Source organism: Uranotaenia lowii, chromosome 2 (assembly GCF_029784155.1).
Source record: "Uranotaenia lowii strain MFRU-FL chromosome 2, ASM2978415v1, whole genome shotgun sequence".
NCBI classification, from domain to species: Eukaryota; Metazoa; Arthropoda; class Insecta; order Diptera; family Culicidae; genus Uranotaenia; species Uranotaenia lowii.
In genome coordinates this window covers 325,775,663-325,791,919 of record NC_073692.1, presented here as the reverse complement: position 1 = coordinate 325,791,919, position 16,257 = coordinate 325,775,663, and the positions used below count along the sequence as shown (strand labels likewise).

Genomic DNA, 16,257 nt, shown 5'->3' with positions numbered 1-16,257 from the left:
AAATTGTTCTTCGAACGTTGGCATTCAGAAGCGTTTTACAAAATAAGTCCTATTTTGAAGGCAGAGAAAATTTACTTGAATCAGGATCATTTTTTAAACTTCTTTGTATTTCATGTGAAGACAGTGCCTGGGGTAATGCGGACACTTTATATGCATTGAGTATTATTTTACAGCGAAGTATTTTTGTCGTTATCAAAGGAACCCCAATTAATTGTTTGGAAATTAGACCAGCAGTAGCATCATTCACTCCGATTGTTTTGATTTACGGATCATCCCATTATAATGTACTTCTTCCAATAGAACTTAATTCTAAATATGAGTTTCCGAATATAAGTGTAATTGATGTAAGAGAAACGGAACTGTTTTCTTAATTTTTTACTTGTTCAAATGGTTTCGATTTAAAACATGCCATTCAAAGCAGCATATTATTTGGTGGATTAAAATTGAGTGCAGTTCATAAAAGTTGTGTTGCGTGCGATATTGTGATATTGTTATTACACTGTGCCATATCATTGAGAGCTTTCAAGGTTAAATTAAATGCCTGGAGTATAAGCACAGTCAGTTTAATTTTAAATAAAATTTTTGGTAAGGCGTCAACATTGATAAGAAAAGTCACTACAGATCTCAGTTAAACTTTGGTATTTGTGTATCGAACGTAGTGTCGAGAAACAGACAGTTATGCTGCGATTCGCTAGAATGATAATGATGACGATGATAATGATGATGATAATGATAATGTTTATAGTTGTTGAATTTCCAGTGGCTTTTTGCCGTCTTTTAACTAAAATAAAGAGAAGTCTACATATATTTGAGCACTGCGCGGTTTTTACATTAAATGTTCCAAATCTGAAAGGTTTCTCAGTACAATTGTAGCAGTAAAGGTATGTGACTTGTTGAAAATAAGTTCTTTTTAATCTTTTTGAAAATATTACTCGCTACGCTCAAATAGTTGTAGGGGAATGAGGTGGGAACATTATCATCATCATTATTATCATTACTTTATTATTCAAATTTCATACCATACGATACATACCATACATTTAACCGTACGTTAAACCTCGCAATTGTTTCGATCGAATGTCAATCCGAATAAAGCTGACAAGATATCACTGCTCAAAGCGAAATAAAATGATCAATTGCTTTACCTTACACGCTAGGAAATTTACTGTAAATTTTTGAGCGGATCAGGAGACCACTAGGAAATTTTGTGGAAAACTGTAGAGCGGATCGGGAGACCGCTAGGAAACTTTGTGGAAAAATGTAGAGCGGATCGGGAGACCGCTAGGAAATTTACTGAAAATAGTTGAGCGGATCGGGAGACCACTAGGAAATTTGCTGAAAATAGTTGAGCGGATCGGGAGACCGCTAGAAAATTTTGTGGAAAACTGTAGAGTGGATCGGGAGACCGCTAGGAAATTTACTGAAAATAGTTGAGCGGATCGGGAGACCATTAGGAAATTTGCTGAAAATTGTTGAGCGGATCGGGAGACCGCTAGGAAATTTTGTGGAAAACTGAAGAGCGGATCGGGAGACCGCTAGGAAATTTACTGAAAATAGTTGAGCGGATCGGGAGACCGCTAAAAAATTTTTGTGGTAAACTGTAGAGCGGATCGGGAGACCGCTAGGAAATTTACTGAAAATAGTTGAGCGGATCTGGAGACCGTTAGAAATTTGCTGAAAATTGTTGAGCGGATCGGGAGACCGCTAGGAAATTTGTGGAAAACTTTAGAGCGGATCGGGAGACCGCTAGGCAATTTGCTGAAAATTGTTGAGCGGATCGGGAGACCGCTAGAAAATTTTGTGGAAAACTGTAGAGCGGATCGGGAGACCGCTAGGAAATTTACTGAAAATAGTTGAGCGGATCGGGAGACCATTAGGAAATTTGCTGAAAATTGTTGAGCGGATCGGGAGACCGCTAGGAAATTTTGTGGAAAACTGAAGAGCGGATCGGGAGACCGCTAGGAAATTTACTGAAAATAGTTGAGCGGATCGGGAGACCGCTAAAAAATTTTGTGGTAAACTGTAGAGCGGATCGGGAGACCGCTAGGAAATTTACTGAAAATAGTTGAGCGGATCGGGAGACCGCTAGGAAATTTGCTGAAAATTGTTGAGCGGATCGGGAGACCGCTAGGAAATTTGTGGAAAACTTTAGAGCGGATCGGGAGACCGCTAGGCAATTTGCTGAAAATTGTTGAGCGGATCGGGAGACCGCTAGGAAATTTTGTAGAAAACTGTAGAGCGGATCGGGAGACCGCTAGGAAATTTACTGCAAATTTTTGAGCGGATCACGACACCGCTAAAAAAATTCCAGTAGTGACCAGCAGCTACGCCAATATCCAGGCCATGTGTTGAAATTAGACCTCCTGGTAAAGGAGCCCATAATATCATCGTACAAGTGAATAAACTGAAAATGCACATGTTTGTTTGTAAGTGTGTGTGCTATGTTCCATTACTATTCAGAATTCGGTACACATAACGTTGGAAGAACGTCTTATAAAATCGTTTTACTACTTATACTGTAAATGTTCAGCTGGAAGCAAATTTTAAGAATAACTTTAACAAAAACAATACAATTCCAAAAATACGTTATTCATGAGTGGTATTTGAACGTTATCGCAACTGATTGCAGAACAGTTTTACTATATGATAGTTTTAACAGTTTTTAACAGTTAGATACATAACCTAACAACATATTAAAAATACGATCAATTCGGAATTAACGGTTCATGCAATGTATTTTACAATTTCTATAACAGTTAGCTTAAAGTTTTATCTACGCCTTATCAAATCGTTTTGCAATTGTTTTAATATGGTTAATATGCATTGTCTTTTTACAGATTTTGAAAAAAAATCGTTGAAAAAATAAACCATTTGAAAATGTCGTCTGCCGGAAAATATGTTCGGGCCCCTAAATCCAACAGCGATCCCGAAGAATACGGCGAAATGTATGGCGAGTGGTCGTCAGATGACATGGAGTTTGAAGAACGTGAAATTCCAATAAACGAGAAACGTGAATATAAAAAAAGTGAAAACCAGGAATACATCCAGAAGATAGAAAAACTGCAGAATACTATAGATAAATTAGTTAAAGAGATGAACACTTATCGCTCTCGTGAAGATGACGAGTCGGTCAGAAGTTCTGCGCTTTCTGATGAAGATCTAAGCTGGAACAATGCGAAGGTCAATCCAGGTTCATCAGCAAACTCTGGTAGTATTCGATGGGAAAATATAAAACCTTTCCCAAACGATGTTCCGGCAAACGCTATGTGGGAACAATGGAACAGGTTTATCGATCGGTTTGAGATCGCTACTTCCTTGGCAAATGTGACGGACCCTGTCAAGCGCGCTCAGACATTGTTCCTTTCGATGGGAGAGAAACTCCAAGGAATTACCAGGGCTGCGAGACTTCGCCCAAGTCTGACCGAACCAAACTGCTACAACCTATTTGTCAAAAACATCGAAAAATATCTGCAATCAATGGTCGACGTAACGGCGGAACATGAAATGTTTTCCAATCTCCAACAAGGCATTGATGAACCAACTATTGCCTTCCATGCACGTCTTTTGGAAAAAGTGCGTCTCTGTCGTTATAGTCAAACGGATCAGGATCGATTCATTCGAATGCAACTACTTAAAGGAATGCGTAACCGTGAGGTGGCAAAGGCGGCGAGAATTTTTGGCTATGAGACGACTTTTATTGTACAGTCTGCGACTCGAGAAGAGGCATACATTCCGAAACCGTCACGAGTAGCTGAATCCAGCAGAGCATTCGTGGTGTCGCGAGAACGGAATCGGTTCAGTGGAAATAAACACCTGCCAAAACGCCGATATAATGATGCGGGCTGGAATTACCCGGAAAGGTATCGACAAGAAAGCGAGAACCATTTTTCCGGAGAAGGAAAACGTTTTCGCTGCAATAGGTGTAACCGTTTGTTCCACAAATCTGGAACTTGTCCGGCAACTAATGAGGAGTGTCGTACTTGTGGAAATCCTGGACATTACGCGGCAACGTGCAGGGAAAGAAATGCCACGTACATTCAGAAAAGGCAAAGCTCCATTAAGGAAAGATCGGGTGAAAAAGATAAGCATAGGTTCATCGGAGCCAATTTGTTTCCTACACGCAAAAGAATTTAGAAATTAATTTGTGTGTTCTGTAGAAAATACTTTACTTCCCTATAACTCATTAATTTCACGTAAAATCAAAGTGAACGCACACACCCATATTTTTATTTTTTTTAAAGCGTGCGCTCACGCACACAAATAAACATTCGATCCTTTCGTGGAATAAAATCATTCAGTGCTAAAAATTTTATTTGTCGCCGTTCTTTCTTCCGCGACAGCAAGTGCTGTTCGTCTCCGGATTGAAGAAATCATTCAAAGCGGGACTCAAAGTGAAACAGCAGAAGCACGAATATTTCCACCGTGGGAATTCCTGTGTTTCCTGCCTTCCGTATTAAACATCCAGAGGACCATTCGACGAATGGAGAATCACACCACTCGAATCAATCGACAGGTGCCATCTCGGCTGAGCTGGAAACCTAGTTCAGTAGCAACAGCTGCTGTTTCAGCAGAAGTTGAAAATTCATCAGTGTCACTTCTCTGCAATACACTCAGCAGCAGCAACCACAAAAGCAAAAAAAAAGATACATCCGGTAGGTACAAAATTTTAACGAGCCATTCAATTTTTTTAAATACTTTTCTTCCCAATAGCAACAATGGAATACGCAGCCAAATTACCCTCGTCTTACCACAGTCAGCTAGAGATAGTTCCGGAAGGAGAGATATCACAGCTGTCCGGCAGGAATCGGCTTCCGTCGCTGTCCGCAGGTTGAACAAATTATCACCATCCCCGTTCCTAGATTCAATATTCAGTATATGACAAGTACGTATAATAGGGACATCGACGCCTAACAGTCCTTAATTAATGGAATACCTCACTCATTTCAGGTGGCAATGTTGCTGAAAATCTGCTGCGATAAAACGATGGCTACGACACCTATTAGACGGAGTCCAACCTTTGATTCCATCGGAAAATATAGCAAGGTCGAAGACTGGATTCGAGGAAGGTATGATGCTTAAGTTGCTTATCTGCTAAACCATTCGTCGTCCTGAGTAGCAACGGATACTTCGGTACTCAAGTTTTCGTACATCATAATCTACATCGTTCGTACTATGTGTTGTGGATAAGCCTGTCATCGAACACGTCATCGACAAGCTGTTCAATCTCACTGAAAGTCGGCGAGGGTGTCAGCTGTCTTGAATCGCTACGTGTTGCCTGTGTCCGATGATGACCAAATCGTAAGTTCTTCTAAATTGATCCACTGAATACGAAAGCCAAAATTAAGATTGTTTGTGTTGTGGCCATATTTTAAATAAGTGCAGTTTCCTCCCCGTACACATTTGCGACAATTTAATTAGGGTTACTATAATTAATATTTGTTAATGACCCTTTAACAATTGAGGCCCTCAGAATCAGAGGGGTGAAAGTGTCAGAATAATCAAATTCGAGCTAAGTAGGCATGACTAACGATTCTTCATGTTTAAATGTGTGTTTGGTGCATAATTGAGATTTTTTATATTTTTTTGGAAATTTTTTTGGTTGAATTAAAACTGCTCGAATTCGAAAATACATGAAAAATCGAGCACCTTCACAACTTTGAAGCGCGTTTTCTCGAAACAATCATCTAAGCACTTGCACCCCTCTGATCCCAAGCGCCTCAATTGTAATTCGGGTTAAGAAAATGTCATTAGGGTGTATGGAAAATTGTAACAAAATAATGGTCCTAGATTATATATTATCCCGAAAAATTTGATATTCGAGGCTTTGTTAGATAACAGTACTGAAGGCGGCGTTAAGATGGTGTTCGAATTCCGTCTGATGGTAGAATTTTCACAGTTGGGCGCAAGCTCTAGGGCATTCGGTAGAAGCGTTGTGTGTGTATAATGCCAAATCTCAAATTTAGGCTCATCAAGAGTAACAGGGGTCCAAAGAAGGTTGCCTTCGTTATGATCTCATAATATGGAACTATTTCAAAGCCAAAGTAAGTTTTTACCTTCTATCAAGAACAAATACATAGGATATTTTGCTGATCCATAAAAAAGGACGATTTTTAATTCAACTTATTTAAATCAAAGCATAAGATTCAGTGAGAAGGAGGTTTCCCATGAAACATTAATTTTATGAAAAATGATTTTTATGACGGAGGAGCTAACCTAATTATTCCCCGCTTTTTCTGCTTAGCCCTCAACAATGTAAAAATTATTTTATATTGACTGTCCCAAGTAACCATAAGCGCCAATATAGCAGTTAGTTTCGCCAGATTTGACTCACAGTGCTAAGAGAGGGCAGATAAGATTGTTATTGGATAGCATTTTGACAATTCGTTAGTGCTTATGGTTTCTTGAGGTGATGGCTTCTCAATCCTAATTTTTTAACGAACCTCTATTGACGTGGAAAAGAACTCATCAAATGTAATAGATTTTCTCGAAAAAAAAAAAAAAAATAATATAGTTGGATCCCTACTTGGGCCACCGCAACCGATGTGAATATTTTTCCGGATTGCATCATATATCTAAAATTCATATGATATGAAGTAATAGGCATCTCCTAATCAAAATTATAGTTCTTGTGCACATTTTGAACTAAACACCACTGTACAAGCTATAAGACAGAAATAGCTCAGATGACGCCTCACAATTCAACAAAATAGTTTCCGCGTTTAATGATAAAATATGCTAATAATTGGATTTTACATTTCGTGGATCTAATTGTGTGCTTCTTTGTATGGAGTTTGTGTTGCGAACCATAAAAAACAACGTTAAAATATTATGATACTATTATATACTAAAAATTTCGCTGAAATTGAATGCTCTTTAGTGAAAATTACAGCTTAATTTTCATTAACATTGCTGATATTTACATCGTTTATAGAATTAGGTGTAGTAATGCACAGTCCAAATTCAAAAATCATCATTCAGTACAGATTTCAGATTGAAATTCAATATTCTGATTTAGAATTAAAATCTTAAATACATAATTATGAACGCAACTTCAAATTTACGATTCATAATGTACATATTTACAAACTAAGATTTACACTCATAATTATATTTTGTCATCTACATTTTGAAATATTTCAATATCATTTTCAAAAAACAAATTTTAACTCCTTGGTAGAACGCTCGCTGTTATAAAATATATTATCTGATTTATTTTGGATTAACTATCCTTCCGAATTTTGGTTTTCTTGATCACAGTGTAATACATAACAGCATACAGGTAGGCGTTGTGTTGACTGACTGGCAGGTTGACTGACAGCAATTCTAAACATACCTTTTCCAGGCTGGCAGCTTCCATTTATTTCATTTCGAGTTGACGCTGAAAGTTGTCTACATTCTATTCCGGTGAAATAGATTCAAAAAGAAAAGTGTCAGTGCGTGGAAAGTCGATTGTTGGTGCCTTAACGATTGTTGCTGCGTATAAGGTACGTAAATTAACTTTTTATTATGCAACAATCCGATTCAATTCTTTCGAATTTAGTTCAGTTATTTAGTTAATATATAAGGATTTGAGGTCCAGATTCAATTTCCTATTAAGATTTTCTAGTTGTTTCTTATGAACTATGTTCAAATCATTGAGGCACTAGGATCAGAGTGGCTGATTATGTTACTCGCATCTCTCCGGCACCATACCTTTTTGGGTTTTTTTTTATTAGGTCGTGTATGTACTTTTTATATACGATCGAAAAAAATTGTTAATTATAAAGCACCAACTTTTTTTTTTTATTTCAAGGAATTAATAGCAAGCTGTCATTCTTCCCCAAAAAAAAAAAAAATAGTGCCAATAATTTTGGATTCTCCTCTTGTTCATCCCAGCTTTACCCTACGGCACTGTCGAGATCTTGGCTGTAATTTTTGATTATGATTATGACTTAAAAAGCAATCAACAATATATCAATGAAATATGATCGAATTCTTTGAACAGCTATTTTTAAGAATCCTTAATAAAGAAGATTTTTTGCAATTTTCAAAAACGCGGGAAACCAAGCTGTTTTAACGAATTTTGTGTTCAATTTAAATAATTGATATTATCATCATTAACAAGACTGGTAACTTTTAGTCAATTTCATTTGATCCTCAATAACGTCTAGTAGTCAATGTCATCGAAAGTAGTCAGGCGGGAATGTAAACTTTTCATGACATTGTTGTTCTCCACTCGCATAACACACTGTTATCTTTCTATTTTGTTTTCTGGTTGTGTTAGGATGGATTTTACGTTATTTGTGGAGCAACAGTTGTAAAAATGACTCTGCTGCAATGATATAGGATTTGTCTATGAATCATGTGACCAACATATATTTGTGAATGTGAAGTGTTTGTGAATATCGTTTCTTAAGTTTTTTCCCTTAGATCTTAGCTTTTTTTGCCTTGAAAGCATAGGAGATGAAAAGCTCCAATTTGAGAAAAAATAGCTTAAATGTGAGAGATGCACACACGGATTCTATATCATTGCAGGAGCCTGTCGAAATGTAATCCATGACCGTAAGAAGCTAAATTTATAGCAAGAAAACTGATATTCGTTCAAATTGGTCATGACATTGTTAGCTTATGTCGCTGAACAAAAATCATTATCACATGACATAGATATGCAAAGCAGTATCAAAGTCGACTGATATTGGTTGGCTGACACTAACCATTCGCAGCTCTGTTCATAAAGTATGTTGCAATGTTCTCCGTTTTTCTTTAACAAATATTTTACGGCATCCTTGTTTAAAGCGTTGTTCAATTCAATTCCTTTTACCGTAAACAAACTTTTTCAAGAGCTTAATATTATTTTCAGGTTTATGTACAACATGAACACTTTACGTGGTTATTTGAAAAAGTCAGTATCTGAAGCCAAGCCGTCTTTTGAAAAAATCGACGACAATAAAACTCAGATTGGGCTGGAAAACGATCAAAAGAAACAGGATGTAAACAAACGTAAGAAACGTCGTAGTTGAGCTGCCTATAGCTCTCTGGATGACAGCAAAACATTAAACCAAGATTCGAAAACAACGGATTGCATTATATATCTAAAATTTATATGATTTGAAGTAATAGGCATCTCTTAAAAAAATTATAGTTCTTGGGTACATTTTGAACTATACACCACTGTACAAGCTATAAGACAGAAATAGCTCAGATCCCCACTCACAATTCAACAAAATAATTTCCGCGTTTAATGATAAAATATGCTAATAATTGAAATTCATATCTCGTGGATGTAGTTGTGTGCTTATTTGTATGGAGTTTGTGTTGCGAACCATAAAAAACAACGTTGATTTAGAATTAAAATCTTGAATTCACAATTATGAATGCAATTTCAAATTTTCGATTCTTAATGTACATATTTACAAACTAAGATTTACACTCATAATTATATTTTGTCTTCCACATTTGTGAAATATTTAAATATCATTTTCAAAATACAAACTTTAACTACTTGGTAGAACGGTCGCTGCTATAAAATATATTTTCTGATTTATTTTGAATAAATTATCCTTCCGAATTTTGGTTTTCTTGATCACACTGTAATACATAACAGCATATAGGTACACGCTCATTTTTATTTAACCATATATGGTTATACCAATTTTCTGGTTTTTTCTCAAAAACTATCAATATTGTTTTTTTAAAGATTATTTCTTTGCGAAATTTTAACCATTTTGGCAGTTCTCGTGTATTAACCACAAAATGGTTGAAACATTTCTTCGCCATTTTGGATTTAACCGTGGAGCAAACCGAACGCGTTTATTAAAATTTGTATTTTTTTCGCACGAATAAAATGTTTCATAGTAGTATAGTAAATCTGTTCCTGCGATTCGGATGAAGCTGGGGCTGGTCGGTCGGCGTCTCTGCTGGAATTGCGGTCGATATCGCTGTCTCAGGAAACTCCCGGTTCATTCAGTACTAGAAGCAAAAAACTTGGATTGGTAATTTTTCTTGTATTCGGTTTTCAATATTTCATTTATTTAACTATTGGACTTTTTTTCAGCCTGTCAAAATTATTTTGCCAATTTTTTGGTAAATTTTGGCTATATCCGTCGGTGAAAATCAGTCAAAAATGGGAAATAAGCCACTCCGAAAAGCTCCGGTCGGAAGAAATCAGCATCATGGGAATGGCACAGCAAATGGTCCACATCAAGCGGGAAGTGAACAAAACTGCCTGTAAGTCGCTGTCCGTGAATCGGAAAACAGAACTCTGATCAATCATGGTCGGCTGATTCTGGGTTCCGGCACCGGGGCAAGTATATCGCTCAGAAGGGATAATGCACATGTTATCCAAGCTGGGATTGTCGTCAACATCGTCAACAGCATAATGAAAGAGGAACAGGAACAAGCTAAAGTTCGCAAGTTAGTCGAACTACAACAAATAACTTTATTGGGTAAGCATATTGAGTTATTTAACATTACCGTTTACTAAACTTGAAATGTTAATTCCCTTCTTAGTGACGCCATCTGTTCCGCCTATGCCTTCTGCAGAAATGTTAGCTAGCGGTGGCTCCAGTCCATCGCATGAAGTTCAGGAATTTTTATCGCTCAAAGAAAACGACTGTCTTAATGAGCACTATGATTCCGACAATATCCTTTTGGAAGATACCGATGAGATTGCTGGTGATGATGACGAGTTGAATGATCTGGAAAACGAAATCATCGACGACGAAGAAACACGGTAAAATTTCAAAAACATAGACGACGATGACAATGAATCTCCTAGCAGTAGAACCATTGAATGGCCGAAGGTTCCCGGAGTGCCGCTTCCTCCGTTGAAAGATCTTCCACAGCCTTCCATGCTTCCCAGCATTGCTGTTGTACAATCGAACAAACAGATGGACGAACTAACTCAAAAAATGGATCGGCTGTTAGACGTAGCAGAATTCCTCGACAAATAACTGAACTGCGTTCGCAAGTGTCCGATCTACAAAAAATACGTACAGATAATTCGAAGTTACTCAATGATACTCTACGGGAGATCGAATCCAACATTATCGAGCAGACCAGTTCGGAGAAGCGCACTTTGTCCGATATTCATAGTGAGAAAATCGGAACTATGTACAGCAAACATTTCAGCAGCTTAAACTTTACTATCATGAATTCACTAGAACCGAGATTGACGCTCCAGATTGTCAACCGAATCGGGAGCAGTTGCAGCAAAAATTCGATTGTGCCCTCCAAGAGGGTGTACAAAAACTATGCGTAATCAGGTGAGTATTATTGTTTTCTTTTTTTTTTTTAAATCGAAATCACCGCGTTGGTCTTGAATTTCTGTTTCTGGTGTGAAAATATTGCAAATTGTATGAACATTGAGTCATTTGTTTTATTTTTATTTTCAGGTAACTATTGATGCTATCGGTAATTCCGTCTATAAGAGTGTTCGAAAAGCAATGGAAACATCATTTCATGAAGCGTTACGAAACATCATTTTACCGAATTATGAGTGATGCTCACAAGAACTGTTTTGGCAGCTCAATAAAGAATTTTCAGCAGGGTTAAAAGAATGTAATGTTCAAAGTCATCCTTTTGAAATACATGATTCTTACTGTTATATTTTCATCTTGCAGACCTCGATAAAACGGAAACGTATTTATCATGCAGAAAACTGAACGAAGAGTTTGAAGCCGCGCTAAAAAAAACCGTTCAATAAACTGGGCAGAACTTAACTGTCAATGATCTATTCCAACCCGCCAATGTTGCAGCCTAGCGTAAAGATCTAAGCAATGATTCGAATGATTTCCAAGGCAATTAGCTTAAAATGATTTGGGAAAACGTAAGGGCGGAAATCGATAAGGGTTTGGAGGCCCAAGCCTCTTCTCTAGAGGACTCAGTATTGTCAGCGGTGCGGTCGCAAGCACAAACTCCAGCGCCCGCTTTTTTGGGTCATCCCGAACACATCCGGCAACTGCTAGCCACAGGGCGCATAAACGATGCATTCGTTATAGCTCTTCAGTCCAACGATTTGAAACTATAGTGTGATTCACAATAAAGCACGCCAATTACAAACAGGTGTTCAATCCATGTGCTCTAGAACAACGGATACTGCTGTCACTGATTCAGCAGATTGCAGCCGACATGTCCAATATTAACGACCTTAAGCACAGGTTTGGAATTTTGCTTGCGTTCCAGTTGATGTTTTAAACATTTTAAACCTTTTTCTTCAACAGGTTTCTCTCTGACGCCATCGTTAATCTGACCTTCTTCGACCACATTATGAATGAACACATTCATAAGGTCCTGCAGGAGGTAGCTCGTAACATACAGGCATTTTTGTCAATGAATCCCGAACACGTACTTGCTACCAGACTTAAGTTATTAATGATTGCCATCCAAGGCTGTAAATATGCCTGATCTTTGTGGAGGCAACACCAGTAAAAGGTTCGCGAGGACCTGGTAATGTTGAGCCGGCAGTTTGAAGAAAAATAAATAAGCTGCTTTTAAACCCGCATCTTTTTTCTTTTTCCAGTTGAAAACATCCCAATTCTAGTATTTTAAAGAAAAAAAATTACCTGTTTTCCTTCCATTCTGCGATATGGTTTAAAATAAACCGTTTTTTCAACTTCTCCGCAATAATTTCTTGCGGTTAAAAAGTAACCATATTTCCACTTCTCAAAAGAAGTCAAAAAATGATTTCTATGGAAGCAGTCAAAAAATCCCTTAACGCGGAAGGGTGTGAAAATGGTTACTTTTTAACGATAATTGGTTAAAGAATTTCGAGCGTGTTGGCGTTGTGTTGACTGGCTTCAGGCTGGCAGCCTCCATTTATTTCATTTCGAATTGGCGCTGAAAGTTGTCTACATTCTATTCCTGTAAAAAACGGTGAAATAGATTCAAAAAGAAAAGTGTCAGTGCGTGAAAAGTCGATTGTTGGTGCCTTAACGATTGTTGCTGCGTATAAGGTACGTAAATTAACTTTTTATTATGCAACAATCCGATTCAATTCTTTCGATTTTAGTTGAGTTATTTAGTTAACATATAAGGGTTAGAGGTCCAGATTCGATTTCTGATTAAGATTTCCCAGTCGTTTCTTATGAACTATGTTCAAATCATTGAGGCGCTAGGATCTCAGTGTGACTGACTTCGAGACACCTGGCCTCTTAGGTTTTTTTTCGTTTTTCATAATTGCCAGAACACCTTCTAACACTAATTTAGGATTGGGTGATTCCTTTGAGGTTTAAAAAGTTTTATTCTAAAAGAAAAATCATACTTTTAACATCACTTTTACCTAAAAAGCTGACTTATTTAATGAAAAAAAAATAACTTGTTTTCTTTTGATCCGACGATGTTACTCGAATCTCTACGACACCAAACCTGTTTGGGTTTTTTTATTAGGTCGTCTACCTACTTTTAAATACGAATAGTAGAAGATCGAAAAAAATGGTTAAATATAAAGTACCATTTTTTTTATTTCAAGGAATTTAATAGCAAGCTGTCATTCTTCCCAAAAAAATAGTGCCGATCATTTTAGACTTTCCACTTGGTCATCTCAGCTATACCCTTCGGCACTTCCGAGTTTTTGGCTGTAATTTTAAAGAATCCTTAATAAAGAAGATTTCTGCAATTTTCAATAACACGGGAAACCAAGCTGTTTTAACAAATTTTGAGTTCAATTTAAAAAAATTGATATTATCATCAATAAACAAGACTGGTAATTTTCAGTCGATTTCATTTGATCCTAAACAACGTCTAGTAGTCAATGTCATCGAAAAAAGTCAGGCAGAAATGTAAATTTTTCATGACATTGTTTTTCTCCACTCGCATAACACACTGTTATCTTTCTATTTTGATTTCTGGTTGTGTTAGGATGGATTTTACGTTATTTGTGGAGCAACAGTTGTAAAAATGACTCTGCTGCAATGATATAGGATTTGTCTATGAATCATGTGACCAACATATATTTGTGAATGTGAAGTGTTTGTGAATATCGTTTCTTAAGTTTTTTCCCTTAGATCTTAGCTTTTTTTGCCTTGAGAGCATAGGAGATGAAAAGCTCCAATTTGAGAAAAAAAAAGCTTAAATGTGAGAGATGCACACACGGATTCTATATCATTGCAGGAGCCTGTCGAAATGTAATCCATGACCGTAAGAAGCTAAATTTATAGCAAGAAAACTGATATTCGTTCAAATTGGTCATGACATTGTTAGCTTATGTCGCTGAACAAAAATCATTATCACATGACATAGATATGCAAGTATCAAAGTCGACTGATATTGGTTGGCTGACACTAACCATTCGCAGCTCTGTTCATAAAGTATGTTGCAATGTTCTCCGTTTTTCTTTAACAAATATTTTACGGCATCCTTGCTTAACCCTTTCCTTCCCATGGTAGCACAGGTGATCCACAACTTTGCACAGCTCGCATTTGAACTGGGCGCTTTGGATCAACACCATTTTCTCACCGAATATGAGTAAAGAAACATTGCACAAAATTTGAAGAAAATCGGTTCGCTAGGTTTTGCTTGGCAGATCAAAAGCTGCAAAAAAGTCGGATTTTTTTCGAATTTAAATCAAGTCGTCATTTGTTGCTCAATAACTTGACAAGTTTTTATAATTTCCTTGAAATAAAAATACTGACGTGCAGAAGGTTGCTTATGCAAGCAGAATCAAATGATGGTTTACTTAGATTTCAACTAAAACATATAAATTTTTGAGTAAGTAAAGTGGATCACTGGTGATACACTGGGAACAAAACGTACTTTTCTTCTTGGGAAGCTTCTTATCAATACTCAAGAAAATCATTTCGTCAACAAAAAAATTCGCTTCAGGATAGTTAATTCATCTGCTTAAATGACCACATGTCTTAAAATATTTGTAAAAGTTCGAGATTTTCTCGAAAAACGGCATGTTTTGTTTCCCTTGCGCAAAGTGTCATGGTGGCCAATTGTTCAAGGAAAAAATGAAAATTTCAGATATTTCAATAAATAGACTTTCGAGGGATGCGTATACCAAAGAAGTTTTTCATCAAATAGGATCGTTTTAGTTTGTGACCAATGAAGTGATGAAATTCCATGTTTTTTTGCAATTATTTCCTGTTTTTCATTTGCACCCTATGTGTTGTTATCTTCCCAATGGAACACATATGATCAACCTCAAAACCCAAATTTATCAAATGGATCATTAAAGTAGGCTTAAATTATGCATCTTTTGTTCTAGAACTTTAACTGTAAACCAATATTTCTATTTTTAAAACGTGAAAAACCTCGTGGGAAGGAAAGGGTTAAAGCGTTGTTCAATTCAATTTTTTTTTCGTAAACAAACTTTTTCAAGAGCTTAATTTTATTTTCAGGTGTATGTACAACATGAACACTCTACGCGGTTATTTGAAAAAGGCAGTATCTGAAGCTGAGCCGTCTTTTGTAAAAATAGACGACAATAAAACTCAGACTGGGCCAGAAAACGGTCAAAAGAAACAGGATGTAAATAAACGTAAGAAACGGCGTAGTCGAGCTGCCAATAGCTCTCTGGATGACAGCAAAACATTAAATCAAGATTTGAAAACAACAAAAACACCTAAAAAGAAAAAAAGAAATGTTTCAATTGATTCGATCCCGGATGAGTTTTGGGAAATAACTTTTACGCAAGAACAAACACAATGAATATCGTTCTTATCAATTAAAATTCGCTTAATTTTAATCAAAATCAATGTACCCGAACGACCCGGGTGGTTAAAAGGTCTCTTATAAATAATAATAATAATGTTAAGAGTAAAGATGCGAGTTGAGAATAAATTATAATAAAAATGACAATGATTATACAAATCAATATTTTTACCCCACTTTTAAAGAAAATATTCCAATTAAAAATTCGTATTCATATTCAGACAACAATGTACACACGAAGGCTCTACATTACGGCTTTTCGATCCATTGCTTCCTAAATATGCAAATTTAAGGCGAGAATTCGTGCAGGCGTTTGTTTGTTATAAAATAATCGTTTATTTATTTTTGAGTTTCTCTCTCGATCGTAACAAAAAATCGTTTTTATCGATTGTAACATAAAATCTTATAATTTTTCAAAAATCCTTTTTTATCCCCTATAGTTTATTCCGTTTGATAGCTTCATTTAACGAAAATCATTTACAAAAGTGATTTTTGTAAACATTCTACCGTTATAGATTAAAACACGCAAAACTAATATGTTTGGAATCTGAAAGAAAGGCTCAAATCCACTGTTAAGTGTATTAAACCGGGTTTTTTGTATATGGGACTGTTATGAAAGAAGGG

General features: G+C 36.5%; 1 protein-coding gene across 11 annotated transcripts; it reads left to right on the top strand.

Moving 5' to 3' along the window:
• Positions 1–1,781: 1,781 nt before the first annotated feature.
• On the top strand, positions 1,782–15,940 carry LOC129746969 (uncharacterized). Of its 11 annotated transcripts, none has more exons than XM_055740954.1 (12): positions 1,782–4,652; positions 4,711–4,882; positions 4,948–5,298; positions 7,343–7,484; positions 8,840–8,979; positions 9,838–9,971; positions 10,034–10,424; positions 10,489–11,243; positions 11,373–11,538; positions 11,601–12,137; positions 12,201–12,932; positions 15,321–15,925. In XM_055740954.1, exon 1 carries the CDS (start codon positions 2,878–2,880, stop codon positions 4,132–4,134), a length of 1,257 nt encoding a protein of 418 aa, XP_055596929.1. In that variant the 5' UTR covers positions 1,782–2,877; the 3' UTR covers positions 4,135–4,652; positions 4,711–4,882; positions 4,948–5,298; positions 7,343–7,484; positions 8,840–8,979; positions 9,838–9,971; positions 10,034–10,424; positions 10,489–11,243; positions 11,373–11,538; positions 11,601–12,137; positions 12,201–12,932; positions 15,321–15,925. The 11 variants fall into 11 exon arrangements, with proteins under 11 accessions (XP_055596929.1, XP_055596928.1, XP_055596924.1 ...); XM_055740953.1 differs by having other exon boundaries at positions 9,835–9,971; XM_055740949.1 differs by having other exon boundaries at positions 8,840–9,971; positions 15,321–15,933.
• The last annotated feature ends 317 nt before the right edge of the window (positions 15,941–16,257 follow it).